Source organism: Rhyacophila brunnea, unplaced genomic scaffold (genome assembly GCF_057557595.1).
Source record: "Rhyacophila brunnea isolate RB1 unplaced genomic scaffold, BYU_Rbru_1.0 scaffold_3, whole genome shotgun sequence".
NCBI classification, from domain to species: domain Eukaryota; kingdom Metazoa; phylum Arthropoda; class Insecta; order Trichoptera; family Rhyacophilidae; genus Rhyacophila; species Rhyacophila brunnea.
In genome coordinates this window covers 11,421,151-11,439,907 of record NW_028232965.1, presented here as the reverse complement: position 1 = coordinate 11,439,907, position 18,757 = coordinate 11,421,151, and the positions used below count along the sequence as shown (strand labels likewise).

Sequence of the window (18,757 nt, the reverse complement as noted above, 5' to 3'; positions counted from 1 at the left end):
AGCTTCGACCTCACAGTGAACCTTAGGGTTAAATGATTTCACCGGAAGGGTGTCCTTCAGTTCACTTTCACAGTTAACCTTATTCGCCAGAAGAGCGTCTATGTCACTAGCTAGAACTCGGCTGAACGGCGTTCGAGGAACGTTCGTGTCACCTTCTTGAGTCTTCTCTTCGGCGGTCCGCCAGTGTTCGTCGTCTTGGAGCCATCGACGATCAACCCGGTCCGCGAGCCGTCTTCATGGCTCCTTTCTGGTCTGCTGAGCTGCTTGCCTGTCTGGGCAATCCTTGTTTTCATGGAAGCCAGGACAATGTTGACAGCGCCTTTGTCTGGCACCGCCTCGCTCTTCAATGCGAGGACGTGGGCGGTACGCAGGTCTTTCTGAATCGTTTTGCTGGTCTGATTGCCGTGGAGGCCTTTTATTGGTAACCTCTAGGGCTTCATCAGATCGAGTACCGGGCTCTTGTGCTGAGCGCGGCTTTTCGCGCCAAGTTCTCTGCTGAGCGGGCCTCTTTTCATTGTTCGCCTTGACGGCATTTGCTGGAGACGGCACGGAAGCCAGTGCTGACTTTAATGGACGAAGTGTATGAGCTACTTCAAGCAGCTCGTCCATCGTCTTCCATTTCTCTTGATTAACCCTTATCTGATCGCTCACAGTGAGTAGGTCATAAAAGGTTGAAGCCAGGGTTTCCGACTTCATTTCTGGAAGGAGTACCTCGGCTAATTCCATCTTCTTCAGGAGGAAACCATAAGCTCCCTCTTGAGGTCCTTGCTCTTTATGTTCGAGCTCCGTTCGTTGAGCACGACGTCTTGAAGGCGATTCGAAGTGCTCTTTCAGGTCGTTACTAAACGACCGCCAACTGTCCGATGTGTCAATATTTTTGGCCCAAGTCTTGGCCTCTCCTCTGAGCTGACGTATAGCCAACTCTGTCCAATTCTCAGCTGGGTACTTCACAGCTTCGCAATATTCTTTGCAGCGTCGGAGAAAAAGCTCAACGCTCTGCTTTGGGCTACCCTCATAGGTGGAATGGAGTTCCGGCTTAACATGGCACGGGGTACAAACGGCTGGTTCTGGTGGTGCCATTTTTTGTTTGGGAGCCGACGTGCTTACTTGCAAAAATGAATCTTCTTCGGGGAATACTTGCGCGTTTTGCAAGCCTTCTTCCAATATGAACTCTTCTTCTACACTCGGACCCGGAACAGGGTTCGGCATAATTTCTTCGAATTCCTCCGTCCCCTGGAGTTGGAAGAAGCGGACCTTCGACCGTAAATTCATATAAAAATTCAGCTATCGATTGCGCCAATTTTCAGCTTCCTACGACCACCCGTTCGTCCGCAATCGACGTTTAAAGTTTTTGGAGGGCATGCGCTGCTTGTCGCTGATAACCCTGAAGGCTTGCAACTCCTGTTACAAGCGTCCAATCTTCTCCGTTTAAAATCTTATATTGTAATAGGTACAGGCCTTCATGTACCTATACCCATGACGTCACGGTAATTATGATAATTATCGAGATTTTAATGTACAAAGTAGTATAAATTTATTTTTTTCAAAAATTTTTTTCTTTGTCTGGGTTCTTGTACCTATACTTGTATGGTACTCAACTTTAATTTAGAAAAAAGCTTAAAAATTCACACGAAATTTTTATTGTGCATTTTATTCTTAATTCTATTATTTCTGTTACGGTGAGTAACACAATTTATTTTTATACTTTCTTTATGGTTTAAAAGGGTCAGAGAGATCCTTTGGATAGTCTCATCGACATACTTTTGCTTAATGTCGGTATCTGACTCTAATAAATTACCAAAAGTATTTATTTTATTTATTCTTTCTTTTTCCAAGTATATCAAGAAAAGTATTCTATATATAGTCGCCTTTACGTATATATTCTTCTCCAAATTATATTTTTCAAAAGTATTCATCACTGGTTCCTCGTTAATGCGAGTTACACTTTATTTCATTGTACTCACATTTATAAAGTTGAGGTAGATCGCTCTTGTAGCTCCGGTATAAGGTTCTTAAAACCTCTCAGGTAACCACAATTGATTGATACACTTCACAATATATTGTTTTTAAAATCTTTTAGTAGATCTTAGTTGTAGGATCGTTCAGGTTTTCGCAACCTGAAGATGCCGCACGCATTTGGGCGCCATAATGACATGACCCGGCTCACGGCTAGCTCAATAATGCTACCGGGCCGTCACTGAGGAGACTAGTGATGAACTAGGAGAGGTGGATCTCCTTTGTAGTATCACAACTTTTGAATTCCCGAATAAAACTCTCAGCTGGTGTGGTGCCGAATTTATTCAGGTACTAGAGTTCACGGTCACACAATAAGGTTAACTGTCATTGTTCCCGTAATTAAATCTCATTAAAGTATCAGCAAACTATTTATTTGTTCACTATAGGATCTCTGTGAAATCTTTCACAAGTTCCCAAAAAGTCACACCTAATTCAGAGAATGTATACGTAAATATTCTTTGAATATTTTTATTTCACGAAATATTTTTTTTGTAAGAAAAATTATAATTTATTCTTCGGTCACATAGTATCGGGTTTATAAAAGAATAAAATTTATTTTATTGTTGTTTATAACGTTTATTTATGTTCACAGTATGTTTACAAATATTTATTTGTGTTTACAAACTTGTTTACAAAAGGTTTGTTAATGTTTACAAATTTATTTACTAAAATTTATTTTTATGTTTACAAATTTATTTACTAAAATTTGTTTTTATAATTATGTTTACTTAATAAAGTTTCAAAAGTTTATTTTAAAATTCCGAAATGATTTGTAAAATTTATTATTATAATCTGAATTTATTAATTTGTTTTTATAAAACAAATCCGATCACGTAATTTATCCCGATTACGTCACCTCGTACGATGCGTAATGAAAAAGTGATTACTCCGCGAGCTCGTCACTACCGGCAGATACGAGTTATTCGCGTTACTTTTTGCCCGTCGATGGGGACTTACTGTATGTAAAATTCACGAAAACTACTGAGAACCATGTCTCATATCCGCGGTAGGACTGCTGCTTTGTTGAAGATCGCTGGTGAAGAGTGTAGAAACTAATGATTTTACGGGAAAAGTGGTCGCCTTTTATACCCTTCGGATAGAGGTTTAACAGGAAACAGTCCGTAAGGGATAGCAGATCTATATCTTTCTCTCACGGGATGAATTTACGTATATCTCCCGTTCCTGGCAACTTTCTAATAGAGATATCTTCTAATTTAGTCGGGTTAAATTTACTCTACTTTATTTTCGCAAAATTAAGACTTAATAGGGGTGTTTTAAGCACCCTCTAGAACATGTCCCTTAAATGCGCAGTTGGGATGACGTAAGCAAAATAGTTGATTTTATATGATTTTTCGTGTTCAAACGAAGGGGAAAGTTTCTAGCTTTCCAACGAGGTATCGGAATAAGTATTCGGGTACTAAATAAGGGAATGGCAGTCTTTAAATTTAAAATGTCAAAATGAAAGGTTGACACCCACGTACTAGTCCTTTCCACCACTCTTGGCCTTTTTAGGCCAATAGAATTTTACTAAGTTTTAATAAAACTGTTTGGAGCCGCAGAAACTTTCTCATTCGATATTTACTTTTCGGACGAATATTATTACGAGAAAATACTATAATATTATACTTAACATTTCAACTTAAATATATAAATGCTTAATCCTAACAAGATGTTATACACGAGTAGTTACTAACTTATTTAATCTTGCATAGTGACTTTTATATAGTAATATGGATGTAACCTTGAATCTATTTTTACCTCGCGAGCCAGAACAGCTGGGCCGTAAATTCTAGTCGGACAGAATTCAGTTAAAGTTCAAGGTCACACGCCAATTTGTATTTTTAGTCGCAGTATTTGATTCTTTTATTACTTAGGAAGCGATTAAGATTTATTATTGTTTATGGGTAGAAACCCATCTATACCAGAATCTTAAGCTTTTCCAATTGTTATTTTTACAATATTCATTATAGTCAGCAAGTTATAGCATTAACAAAATCTATAATTATAATTACGCGTCTATAAACATAGATACGCGTTTACAGTATTTTTATAACGGTAGTTAGCTTCTATCTTGTATTGATAAAATTAGTATAAAAATTCTTTATTCACAATTATACAATATATAAATTCATAAATATTCAATTTTCTTTTCCAATTTTCATACACTTCCATTATTGCTATAAAAGTTATTGAAGCATGTACTTGCTAAATTTTACGTAAACAATCTCTTCCATAACTTATTTTCTAAGTTTAATGGAGATTTCCCGGAAAATATTTTCAAAAAATACATCGCGCTGAGCTTACGCGGTGTGACATTCGAGGCCTGTGGTCACAGCGTTCCAATTACACTTTAGCAGTCTCGATTTTTCGGAGGCGAAATTCTTTACGTAAAATTTTATTACATTTACAAAGAAAAGGTTAACAACATACATTTTACTTCCTATTACTAAACGATTACGCTACTGGTTACCTGTTCAAGGTCTCTTTCGACCATTTCTTCTCTGCTTCTTCCATAATTTAGAACCATGGGACTTATATATCCTGTCTGAACCGTGTCGTGAGGTTGTCGCAAGGCTATTGAGAAGTAGAATTGACTACAAGGCTAGATTTGTATAGTTATGTCGTTAAACCATACTCTGCCACAAACACTAACTGAAGGTCGGCGTTTCTGCTCGTGTCACTTGCCTAGTAAGATTAGTGTAGAGAACACAAAATTATTCAATTTATTTAAATTATAATGTAAGTACCTAGCTTAAATAAAACGATCATGTGCGGTATGTACACAGTTATTGAAGAGCTAGGTTGCTGCTGTGTAAAAAGAATTAAAAAAAAATGATACCTAGGTTAATAATTATTATTCATACTGCCCAAACTACTTATATTTTATTTTTTATTGAAAATTTGCAGTATTTTCAGTGTACTACCATAACAGAATTAATACCGTACGTTAAACTGGTGTAATTAAAATAATATTTAATATTATTATCTACTATACGGTTGGCAGCACTGCACTGTCGGGTTTATAAATTTTTATTTTTAAGTTTTTCCTAGATGGATGGCAGATCATTTTGCACTGCGCATGCGCAAGTTTGCTTAGTTTTCAGTAGAGATGGCGCTAATAGATGACAAATTGTTTTGCATGAGTCCGTATGAGGGTCTTATTACAAAAAGTGACAAGTCCACAATTCGATATTTGCGGGAAACAACGTTTTTATGTTTCAAGCTTCAATTATTTGTTTTGATGTAAGATTACTTTTTCCGTTGTATTCTATGTCGAAATTAGAGCCAAATGGCATTTGTTTCAGCCGATAAACTCTTAAATGTAATAAATATAGGTAAAATAAAATTGGACGTAGCGCTACTTGTACCTCACTTTTTAATTTATTCCGCATAAGGCACATATTTCCATGGCACTGTCACGAGTTTACCAGCTGATGCTACAGCATGGGAGACGCCATTTCCAATATTGAACATTCCCTTATTGGGAAACTTAAACACGCAAGAAATCAACCAACCTTTAAAAAAATAATATGAAACACGGACTTGGCGCTTTTTGTAATAAATCGAGACTTAAATTTTTTTTTTTCGTAGGGTTTGGAATCTATAGATCAATACGTTTTGTGTAAAATTATACAAAGAATACGTGCGTATTTTTTTCTCGATTTTCACCAAATGTGGACTTATCGCTTTTTGGAATTAGACGCCTCATATCGTGTATGATTGCAGCGGCTATAATGCGCTGGCCTTTTTTAAACTTTTTATTCGTTCATCATAATCTACTGCAGTTGAATGTAGGGAATAATATCTGGTACCCAAACTTAAATATCGAGGGTATACTGACAGAAAGCATTAACTCATTAAAACAAGTTCTGAGATAATCGCAAAAAGGACTTTCATTTTTTTTTCAAAGCGTTCTCCCATGTAGATTTTTTTATGGTTAAAAAACATTTTTCTACATTATAAAGACTAATCTTTATGGCAAACACAATATACGACATGTTACAAGTTATGTAATTTGTATACGCAGAACGCATTAGGTCATTATCATGCTTTCTATCAGAATAAAAAAATAACAATATGATTTAATAATATTTCTATTCTCTCACCATTATATCCTATGCCTTTGTGCGTTTTACCAGGACGTAGAGCGTAAAATTGTATACATTTTGGCATTTAAAACAGAAAAACAGCAAAAACTGAAATAATGCGTTCTGTCAGTATACCCTCGATATTATTCGTAAATATTGAAATGAATTCGAATTTTAATTATTTTATCTGGCAAGTTTAGTGGCAGCACTGTTTTGAATTGTCTTGCGCAACAGTGTTGCCAATCGTACTATAATTATAGTATTTGTACTATAATTTTGGTCCGCGTACTATGTACGATATAAAACAGGTATAGTACGCCCAAAATACTATAATTTTGAATATCGGAAAAAATATATAAAAAGTAGGTACTAATATTACGATATTTCTGCTTAATAAATTGGTGCAAAGTACTTTAATTTCGCGATATAAGAAGATTTCAAGAACTTGGAAAAAATTGCTCGAAAACCGTAAAAAAATCCCTTGACTGGTTAAAAATGAAATTTCTTGAATTCTTCGGTAAGCATTTTTTCTCGGAAGAGGTACCTACATAAAAAGGGTCCTGGAATTTCTCAAATTCTCCGTTATTTTTTTCTGAGAAACAAAAAAGCCATACATTTTCAATAGATGACAACGCGTACTATATTTTTTCCCCAAATACTATAAATTTGGAGGCTCTCTACCAGTAATGCCAACCGTACTAAAATCATAGTATTTGTACTATAATTTTGGCCCGCGTACTATGTACGATATAAAACAAGTATAGTACGCCCAAAATACTATAATTTTGAAAATTCGGAAAAATAGATAAAAAATGGCGCTAAAGCTGTTCGGGAGAACTAAAATACCTAACTTTTAAACTTTTGTCTAAAAAACGAGACGTTAATCACCTTCTATTTGAATATTTGTCTAAAAAAAGGAGACGTTAATCACCTTACATTTCATTTTTTGTCTAAAAAAACGAGATGTTAATCACCTTACAGTTGAATTTTTGTCTAAAAAAAAGTGACGTTAATTACTTTACGCGAAATTTTTGGAAAATGCAGAAAAGTATTCGTCATTCAACGCGTACTATATTTTTTGTCGAAATACTATAATTTTGGAGGCTCGGTACTATAATTCCACTTTGAAAATATGGCAACACTGTTGCGCAAAGAACTGTCAAAATAAAAATATGACGGTTCAGGCTCGGACAGTGATTGTTTAATTATTATAGAAGATTTATTGTGAAACAAAGTAAAAAGAAAGGAGTCCAAATAACACTTGACACCTTTACAAAAATGTCGCTGACATCGAAAATAACATTGGGTATTTCGTGTGGAATTACAACATGCATTATAGGTTATGTTCATCACAAACAAGTCTCTGATAGGTAAAAAATAGTTACCTACCAAATCTTGTTATCAAATTTAATTCTTATAATGTACCCATCCTTCAGATATCATTTTTGGTAATTTCATAGTAGGTACCGTATTTGATATCGTCATTGTGGTCAAGTGAAGACCAAAAACCAAACCAAAACCTAACACAGCATAGGTACTTATTTTTGGGTTACCTTGATCACAAAAACGATATGGACTGCTATAAAATTACCATTTTTTTATTTCTGGTACTGATATAACGTTTAATTAACGAAGAAAACATCCATTGATATTATAATAATAACATTTATTTTTAGGGATAAACTACACGACGGCGTTATACAAGATATCGAGAGACAGCGGAGACGCAAAATAGAAAACTTGTATAATCTTCAACAACAAAATGACCTCACTCAACAGCTTCAAAAAGAATTAGACTTGCGTACTGCTGAACAGACACCTGCCTAACAAAATTATTTTATTTGCGTGTTAGAAATGAGTGGGTCTCTTCTAAAATTTAATAATAGGATTTTTTGCATTCACCAACAATAATTGCAGAGCAATATGTACCTGTTTATTTAAGTTTATTTCTATGTAGTTATCTTAGGTTTATTTACAATCAATATGTAAAAATTAATAAATATATCTTGTCATAAGTCAGATAAAAACATGGTTTACTTTATTTCAGCGTTAAGATATTTCTATTACCACATTATTTATTCTTCACCACATTCTCCCCCTAAACAAAACATACAACTCATCAACTTCTTGCTACTCCCTAAATCAATGGTTTTTTGTAGTGTGACATAAACTATTTGAAAATAAAATAATTGCAGATAATCTTAATGCAGGGTAACAATGATAGACCCCAATGCTGCACCAGTTTGTGAGCTCCATTGAAGTGACTCACAATGTAAAAATGACTTCTGAACAAGCACCTATCTCAGCCCTGCAGTTTCAAGATGATTATCACATGGATTTATAAAATGAGGGTAACTGCTGTCTAGACCAGCGATGGCGAACCTTTTTATGCTTACGTGCCAAAATATTTGCAATAATGAGTGGCGTGCCAATAGCTAATATTGGGGGTAAATTATAAATTAAGAGCCACTGAAACATACATAACACATAGAACTACAATAATGAAAAGTACACACAGTATGAAATAGGTACATGAAAATTTATGTGATGTTATATTTTTCCGAAGAACAAATTTAGAACCTATATCTGGTGTTGATTTCAAAAACGAATGAAATTCTTAGCAGAATTTTTTCGAATTTACTTTTATAATTAACATTACTTTAAGGACATCTACTTTCAACTGTGTTTTTTCACTCGTTTAGGACTTATTCATAAGAGAGAAGACCCTTTCTACCGGTGCATTAGTGCCGGGCAGACATAAAATATATTCAATAATTATATGAAAATTTTTGTGATCCAAATTATTAGCACGAAAGTGTTTGAAAAACTCCACCCAATGACTTTTGGTTGAAACATTCCCAGTGTTCCATTCAAACACTTTTTGCGGTGTACCTATGTAATTAGAAAAAAGTGAGTACTCATCAAATATTTCTGTATCTTGGTCACAAGTTTCTTTCTTTTCGAAAACGGGACATTTTGGCGTCCCGAAGCTATGTTCGAGGACACCGGGACACGCCACCTGAAAACGGGACGTCTGGTCACATTAGTTATACATGAAATGCTTATCAAATTGCGTTATTATTGAGTACCTGGTATAATTGGTTAATGCACAAATTGGCGCGACACGGTCACAATAGTTAAACGGGTTCAAATCCCATTGAATTTCGTATTTTTTCAAATATAATTGTTTCTAGTGGGTATATATTTGAGGTGTTTTCAAGTTATGTATGGAATGTTATATTCTCAAAATCTTGTGGATTATTCATTTGAATAAAAGAAATGGTTTATTAAATTATGTTTACAACATAAAATTTATTGAATATACATAATTTAAAAACACCTCGGATATATACCTACCAGAAAAGACCTTTTTTGAAAAAAATAAGTCCGACGGGACTCGAACCTTTAACCACTGGATTCGCCCCAGCGCGATTGGCTTATCCGTTTTAGGGATATTTGAAAACCACACCCAACCATTTTAGCGGATTTTGAAATTTACCCTAATTTTTGATCATACGTATTGACGGTTTTTGGCATTCTTTAAAGTTCAATTTTTGGCCATCATATAGGTATCAAAAACATCCATCTAAATACATATCTAACTCAAAATTTTTCAAAAATTGTTTTACGGGGTATTGAACCTAGACGCTTCCTATATAAAGTGTGGAATGGCTTGGTGGCCTGAGACTCGCTTGGGAAATTTTCCAGTTTGCCTTAAGTATGTATATATTATTATATATTTATTTTGAATTCAAAACTATAACTACATTATCCACAAGTTACAAGAATGTAGGATAATTCAAAATATATAATTTACCATAATTTTATAACCATAGTTATTGGAAAAATATAAGATAGAGCAGGATTCAGAGATGAAGGATCTGACTACTAAGCTACCGACCAGTGGCAAAGACTACTTACTTGGCGATTGTTTACAACCTACTTAAATAAAATATTATAATTATTTGCATATAATGATATAGACTGAATAGAACAAACGCTTATTTAACATTTAATTATTAGCCAGAGATGAGTATAAAATCATGATTTGTTTTTTAACTGTAAGCTATCGGTTGTGTGAATTACTTGTAAACAATCTTCATATCAATGTTTCATTTTAAATACCTATAGTGAAACTCCAATTTTACATTTGTCGCGGCCCAGCATTGGGGGCGGTGACAGGGTGGGTGAAAGAAGAAGAATGCTAAAAAACCATGTTAATTCATAATTTGATTATTTTTACAGGAGGTGCAGTGTTCTTGAGTAATTATTTTGCTTCGAAGCCCACTAACGGAAAGTAATATTGTGATGTATTTTTTTTTAAACCATGTCCGATCCTATGGTCATAATTATGGGCCAAAAACAATGTGTATTTGCCAGACCCAGGATTCGAACCTGGGACCCAAGACATCATAGACTAATATACTCATGATATTATAAACCAATGCGTTAGCCACTTGGCCATCGCGTGTGTCAATTTGTTATTACTTGAATCAAATCAGAATTTGCCACCACCCACTATAATAAAAAAGCAACCGGCGGCTCTCGTGGTGCAGTGGGTAAGGCGCTCGCCTTCCACCCGAGAGTTCCTGGGTTCGATTCCCGGTCATGACAAAAACATTTGTGTTTTTCTCAAAGCCTGGGTGTTTGTGATTGTTCAAAATTACTAACAACCACCTTGTACGAAAAAGCAAGGACATGGTTATTAATAATTCTAAAAAAAAAAAAAAAAGCAACCAACTTTACAAAATTTTATTACAACTGACATGTTTTATGAGATACTAAGCTACAATTACATGATGAAGTAAAGCAATAATTAGTACATAATTAATTAATCCTACAATTGGTAGCGTTCTTATACAATTCAATCAATCTTTCCACGTAACATTATTTTCTGTTTTAAATCTTCACCAATCGGCGAAGGATCGGATATCAAATCAATGTCATCCACCGTGGTCTTTTCTTTTGCTAGGGCAGCCAAGGATTCAAAAGTTCGTGATTCCCAAACCGCTAAGTCAGACAGCGATTTTTTGTCCAAACTAATATTGCATCTCTCTAAGCCCTCTTTTAACGTAAAGTACGTAATATTGTGTTGTTCGCATGCCGCAGATATCCGAGTTTGCCAAAGATCTTGCATGTCCTGTTTCTTTAACACTCGAGCTTTCGAAGCGTATACCAAAGCTCTGTGGACATATCGTACTGCAACCGAGTAGCAATTACGTCGCTTTCCAATAAAATGTGCTGCAAGACGAAATATTTTGCGTTTCCTCCAAAACTCGTCAGGACCTCTGGCTCGCGCCATGAGCATCATTGTTTGAAATACCATTGTTTTTACGTCTTACGGTCGTTAAATATTTTTAATATAATATAGTATAGGTTATGTCGGCCGTCACATTAAAAATTCACTTTTCGGAAATTAATTTTGACATCTCAAGACAAGATTATCTATGTTTTCAAATGTTACCAACTTGTTCGAAAAATCTTCCATAGACATCATTTATAATATTAATAGTCGATACAATAAATTTCTAGGTAGGTAGGTAGGTACCTATTATAAAACTGCAAATAGAGCGACCACAGACAGATAGGTAATTATTTCTGAGTTCCCTGAGTTCGACGAATCAAGTCAACTTTTAAATAATGGGCTTGGTCCGTTTCACGCATTAAAACCAAATTTTATTGTACTAGGTGCCCAGGTAGGTATGTTATCAGAGTTGCGGTCTTGAAATTATTTTTTTTATTATAGTACATAGAATAAACGTGAATCGCTTGGACACAGGTCAGGACACAAAATTTTCAAGACACATAGATGTGCGCGTTCGTCACACGCAACAATTTTCGCGCGTCTCGGAACTCGGTCGCGGCGAACGAGGCGGGTTTTGATCAAAGCCAGCATAATTATGTACGCATTTCAAATTATCTACCTACCTATTAAAAGAAAATAGTTTGCAAATAATAATGTAGCAATATGTGTCTAATAATTATATATTAAGATTAATATTTATAGTTTGGTTAAAATATAAATTAAATTGGCGAAAACAGGAAAATTAAATTATTTTACATTTGGCAATATTCTGCGTATTTGGCATATTTTTTTCACCCAGCAACACTAAACAATAAAAACGTCCTTTCTGAAGCGGATCTTCGAACATGGTAGAGTCTTTGAAGTCTTAAATTAAATCATCTATTATCGTAGTAATCATTTAACAACGATGTCTATTTGTTTTTCTAAATTTTGCAATTTTGTGTTGTTTCTGGGATTCTTGTGATATTTGTGAATATATTTTATTCCGTCATAACCTATAATTATGTGACAAGACGACGTGTGTATTTCCATCTGACGTTATCCTTAAAAGTAGCTACATGATTTTTTGTTGATTTACAGACGAAGGGAACATCTAGCTTCGGTAAACGCCGAAATAAGACACATACCCTGTGTCGGCGGTGTGGACGATCGTCATACCACATTCAAAAATCACAATGCGCCCAGTGCGGCTACCCAGCGGCTAAACTCCGATCGTGTAAGTAGAAATTGACAACCTAGTTAATATTGACTTCGTAAGGGTTCATATGCATAAATTTCTGGTAATTTTGACCATAAGTTATTTCTGATCAGCTGTCACTTTTGACAACTCTGATGGCGTTTCATGTTGTGATTATGCATGAGATCCAATTAGTGTTAATACAGTTGATTTTAATGAGTTATTGTTATTAATGGCTTCGCAATAATCCAGGCAATTAAAGTCGGACTATCCAATTTTTGTTCAAAAAAGTGTACATTTATAATATGCAGACAGTCAATAAAAGTGGAATCATGTGAAGTGTTATGTTACTTGTGGATGTATTACTCATTGACTCAGTAGTGCCATAATGTAACAAACTTACATCACAATTGATTGGGGTATATATTACCCATTTGTGTAATCTTAGTTTATGTTTGACCTCTTAACAATCATGAAGCAGTATGATAAGAAGTGTGTCTAACAGCGCCTGTGCACGTGCATGGATTTACTGGCACCAATAGTGTGTAAATTAAACTATCGCGATCATAACTGTTTACACGTTCATTCTTCAAGTGTAAGTGAAACGCATCGTCAATGTATGGTGCTATTTGACTGGTTGTAAAAAATTGTAAATGTCAAAATGTTTTGCGCGGTGTAGTTCGAATTTTTCCAGCAGGTATGCAATTTCCAATTATCGCGTGAAAATTCAGAAGCTACTGATTTTTTTTGATCCATGCATGCATTTTTCAACTTGCACGATAATGTGTTTACATATGCGTTTTCTTGTGGCCACGATTATACATACTGTCGGCAGTAAATCCAAATTATAAGTATAAGGCAAGGATGCTTAATGGAATTAGATTTTTTTTCAAAATTGCGGAGAGGACTCTCTTTTTCCCTCTTTACTTTTTTACCCAATGTTTGTTCGTATAGTCAACCTGTTCGTTTGAGATTCTACATTATAAATATGCAGACATCTTGTATTAAACAGGAAAAGAAAATAATTGATAGGCAAAATGCAGAAATATTTGATATATTTTTAATATGCCTTCATTTGACATTACATCGTTTCCAGTACTATATACTGAAGCTAGGTGCATCTCTGATCCAAAATTATTGACATATTAAATGGGAAGTGTTGATCGATGAAATTCTAGATGTTTGTGGTAATCTGCTAAAGTAAGCCTGGTCAGATTTGATTATGAATATGCCACTGGAGAACATTGTTTTTTTTATGCAAAAAATCACACAAAGCTTTCTTTCAGTTTTGACTCATCTAAAACTCATTAACTATAAACCACTTCATACCGATCGACTAATTAGCGAATGGCTTCAGTTGTCTTACTAAAAACTACATAATAGGTAAATGTCAAACCTATACCGAAGTTGGATACTTTTCAATTAAACCGGATACCGTTAAATTCAGCATTCGAATTATTGCTGATTATTTAGTCGAACTTACCACCCGCACAATTCTGCTTGCCCGCTACACCAATTTGCATTAAATGTAAACCACAACTAAACCTGAGTGTATCTTTATTTGATATTTTTATATTTATTGGTTGAATGGTGCTGTTTTAGAGCCTGCTCATTGGGAGTTATTTGATAGGAATAAGATGCCTTCTTGAATGGGGGAGGATGAAACCAAAAGCGCTTTTTAATTTAACATATGTACTAATTAGCAGTGGCGAAGGGTGACTTTTTTAAAGAGGTAGGCTGTGGGAGTAACCATGCTTGTCAGATATATTTGCGAGAAATAAGAAGATAACCCAATATTACTACTGATGAATAGGTACGCTAAAACGAAGAAATTTCAAAAGCTTAATTGGTTTGTTATAATTAGTTCATAAAAATAAGCAATTAGTTATGTATTTTCCTAAACATTTATAAACGTAACATACGCTCAAAATATATTAGATACCTATCATCTATGAAAATATCCATTGTATATATATTATGTTCCATAACAATTTATAATTTAACCCGTAAAACTAGACATTTTGAAACACAGACTTAGGTAGGTACAGTATCAGATATCTAAATTGTCTAATGAGTGAACTAATAAATAAATAAAAATCACGAGATATATTATTTTATATTTTTAACAACAATCAATACATATTTATGTGATTGAATCCCATAGAAATTATTTTTTAAATTATATTAATTATTTTGAATAAATGAGCTCTCACGACGTAAGCGCTAACGAAACAGCTTGTACATTTCGAGGGCTTAGTGTCAAACAACACTATCTACAAAAGTGCAACTTTACAGGAGAGCCAAAAATCGTTATTTTAGATTCTTGTAACTCAACAAGGGAAATGTTTATTTAAAACCTAATGTTAATATTTTATAATTTATTGTGTATTGTACATTTATCTTGCTTATGATGATGTTAAAATTTATAGGGATAGTTTTTAAAAAATATGAAAACAAGGGTAACTTATGTAGTTAGCGTTAAACTTTACTGACGATTTAATAAGAAATTAGAAAAGATTGACATAACGTTGTTTGACTATCATGTAGCCGTAAATGTAAAATAACGTTATCTAAAAGTGTCTATCTTGTAGATAACGTTGTCTGACTTTAAGCACTCGATTTGTATGCGGGACGCCAGACATTTTGAAATAATGAGAAAAAAACTTCATATTGAAAAACCCGTTGATTCACGCGAAAATAATCCTATACAATATGTGAAGCGAAACACGGTGTGTTCTATTTTTTTTTAACTTTCGAGAAATGCCATAGATGGTACTTATTGAAATATGGGAAAAGATCGTAAAATTATGACAATTATACGATAGATGTCTTATTGTAATATTGGCATATTGAATATATTATTATTTGTGATTATATAAATACGTCAACATGAAAATAAAAATTACTTTTCTTAAGAAGGTAGGCTTTAAATAATCGCCTAGTATGGAGTCTTCGCCACTGCTAATTAGTAATATAATACTGCAGCTTAGTCGGCTCTCACACCTCAACTCGCCTCGTGTGCCACACATTCATAAATCAAACCTTCCGAGAATCGCGATGCAGTGTTGCTTGTAAAGACCGCGCACACCTACCTAGCGACAGTCGTGCGTAGCCTCCGAAACGTATTGATATTTGAATGCGGTGATCGGCAAGCTGGTATAGGAATGACTAATCCGTAGGTGTTTGTATGCGACTTCAGTCCAAGAAGCATGCAACTTGTCGATTGCAACAGCAGATGTTTTTTTCAAACGAAACAGTCGCATTTGACCAATCTGCGGAGCTCCATTTGGCAACGTGTATTTTGTGAAAACCGATGACGTCACACTGACGTATTTCGAGACATGATGTGAGAGCCTGCGTAGAGTTAATTGTTACATTTGTGATTACTATCTATGTCACTCTCCAAATGTAACAGAACAACCCAGTCCTCAATACACTCGTTTCAATTCATGGCTCCAAATTATTTACCTGATTGAATTGCAACCTATTAATTTATTAGAATTGACAGACTGAGTTTAAATTTTACATTACACACATGACCATGTTCGATCAAAGGAGGATCATATTGACATCCACAGAGTTGAAACAGAAATCGATGTTAGTCACTTGCCATGAATGCCGATGTGAATTTGCCAAACCGGGACCCATGACATCATTAATCGAAACGTTACTATTCGGCCACATTTGAATTATCACCATTAATTCTTTCGGTGCATGCTAATTATTTTAGAATTTTGACTGCAGTAAAATTGGTAGTGCTCTTAAGACACGTGCAGTAAATCAGAGACACACGTCTTCGCAAACTTCTGCTAACTGTCATTGCATAATCCAATATTCTAGCGCACCTACCAGTTATAAAGGTTCTGAAAAGAACGATTTATTATCCATGTTCAGTCTGGCCAGATGTCCAATATACTGCTGATGCGAAGGTCGATCTAGTCTGTCTTTGTATGTTGACGTGGTGTGACTGTCATGTCACGTTTAATGCCCTCTCTGTTTTGGATTTGCCGCATGTGCGTGCTCTTCCATTAAGGCTATACTTTAGCTGGGGCACGGTCTAAAACGATTGTGACTACGCGACCCAAGGATTGTGCAAAAGACGCGTGCAGAACAAAACATAATTTGCCATGAAAAGTCCATGCATCCATTTAATGTTATATGTATTGTTCTATTAGTAATAATAATATATTCATTGACATGTTTTCTTTTTCAAGTAAATGGGTAACGCTTTTTAGTCATCTTTACACGATTTAAGAATTAATTCCCCCGTCGCCATCACAAAACAAATTGACGTGGTCACAACTCGACTTTCACTCTCCGATTGCCAGCGAGTCAGAAATTTCGTCGCACCTATAGTTGAAAATTATTTGCCTTATCACTGAAGTATGCTGTCAATGTTTCAAGCCTATAAGAAGCTACTTTTAAGATAGTCACTAGTTCAGCCATAATAATAACATTCCAGAATCAATATCTAGTATTACAAAAATATTATAGAACAAACAAAACAACATTGTTTCAAAACCATTGTTACATAAAAGTTCATATTACTCCCTCTATTATAGTAGTTTAATGTCTTTTATTTTTTTGTTTTTAGACAACTGGTCAGTGAAAGCCAAGCGCAGGAAGACCACCGGCACCGGCCGCATGCGTCACTTGAAGATCGTGAGGAGGCGTTTCCGCAACGGCTTCCGCGTTGGCCTGCCCGCAGTTCCCAAGAAGGTGGCTGCACCCAAAGCCAATAAAGCACCAGCCAAGCCTACTGCGACAGCGTGAAGAGTTTTACTTTAATGTATAAAAAAAAAAATTAAAAAAAGTTTTTAACTACATAATTCATCTTTCATTTTATTCCTAAACGTCAATAATGATGTCCTTTGGTCAACACCGTCTATAGATAATTAGAACATTCACACTAATGATCAGTATGATCCGAGTTTGGTATATTACTCAACCTGGCCAAGATGTCAAATAGCCGAATAAATTTTGGGGTATGTAGCAGAAAAGATAAATATAATTTCAATATGTATCTATGGTGAAAATCAACTCATTTCTGGAATCTAATGGGTGATGAAAGGATCATGATTTTACTTGCTTATAACTTGACGTGTTCTGTCTACTTTGAAACCGTGAATCTAAAGCCTAATTAGACTAGCAGATTCAACGATCGTACTACCAATTGCACAGAACAATTCAGCTACCAACTCAAATCCTGTTGGCACTTTATTTGATTGGTCAAGTTGTTGGTGTGAACAAGTAAACAAATGAAATTCAGATAAGTAATTAGTTGCTGATCGTATTTACTAGAACTAGGGTATTGTCTTGAAATAATGAACGAGTTAGGCAGTCTTCATTATGTTTAAATTTATTAGCCGCCGTAGTGAATGGTCGATTTGTTTTATCCGCTCGATAATTGATTTTAAAAAGTAAATTCTTTTAATATTACATAACCGTAGAAGACAATAACAATAGTGTGTGACTTGTGTACATAAATATATTGATTAATCTTTATTTAATTATTAATGTGTTAAAACAAATCAATATTTTATAAATAATACTTTATTTTCGTGCATTACATAACCTAAATTTGATTCCAATTTTTGTTCATTCTGTTTGTGCCAGTGCCGTGATCAATTAGCAGTAATAGCCAATTATCATAATCATTATTACTGTACCGCGCTCAACGATATTATTAAGTACCTATATTTTACCATAATTAATAATACTCGCGATGCCGTGTGCTATTTTAAACTGCGCGTTGACGACCGGAGCTGCAGCTGACTTGGAATACAGTACTTGCAAATTATCCTTCCATCATCAGTGTATCGGATTACCTGCTTCAACATTCAAAAAAATGACCTCCAGCACCCGATCAAAATCAGATATCGGCATCCCAGGATCATCACTCCCAGTGTACATTAATGAACATCTGACTAAACAAAACAAAATACTGCTAAAACTTACTAAAACCAAGGCAAAAGATCTGGGGTTTACTTATACCTGGGTCAGAAATGGTCGAATTTTCACAAGGAAAAACGATACCTCCCCGGCTATTTGTATAGCAAAAGAGGAAGAATTAGGGAAAATGAAATGAACTATACAATGAAACTCACCTTCGTGAGCACTTCACTTTTTATTAATCTTGAGATACCGAGGAATATCATATTATTTTGTGTA

At 34.8% G+C, this 18,757-nt stretch overlaps 3 protein-coding genes across 3 annotated transcripts; 2 read left to right on the top strand and 1 right to left on the bottom strand.

The window, feature by feature from the left end:
* The first annotated feature begins 7,259 nt into the window (after window positions 1-7,259).
* On the top strand, window positions 7,260-8,119 carry LOC147067887 (protein PET117 homolog, mitochondrial). The gene is made up of 2 exons (XM_085952630.1): window positions 7,260-7,474; window positions 7,781-8,119. Exons 1-2 carry the CDS (start codon window positions 7,383-7,385, stop codon window positions 7,929-7,931), a joined length of 243 nt encoding a protein of 80 aa, XP_085808756.1. The 5' UTR covers window positions 7,260-7,382; the 3' UTR covers window positions 7,932-8,119.
* Window positions 8,120-10,841: 2,722 nt separating this feature from the next.
* mRpL20 (mitochondrial ribosomal protein L20) lies at window positions 10,842-11,573 on the bottom strand. Its single transcript, XM_085952119.1, has one exon. The coding sequence runs from the start codon at window positions 11,428-11,430 to the stop codon at window positions 10,969-10,971; it is 462 nt and encodes a 153-aa protein (XP_085808245.1). The 5' UTR covers window positions 11,431-11,573; the 3' UTR covers window positions 10,842-10,968.
* A 658-nt stretch (window positions 11,574-12,231) lies between these two features.
* RpL37a (ribosomal protein L37a) lies at window positions 12,232-17,415 on the top strand. Its single transcript, XM_085952835.1, has 3 exons — window positions 12,232-12,257; window positions 12,490-12,625; window positions 17,181-17,415. The coding sequence occupies exons 1-3, from the start codon at window positions 12,255-12,257 to the stop codon at window positions 17,357-17,359; spliced, it is 318 nt and encodes a 105-aa protein (XP_085808961.1). The 5' UTR covers window positions 12,232-12,254; the 3' UTR covers window positions 17,360-17,415.
* The last annotated feature ends 1,342 nt before the right edge of the window (window positions 17,416-18,757 follow it).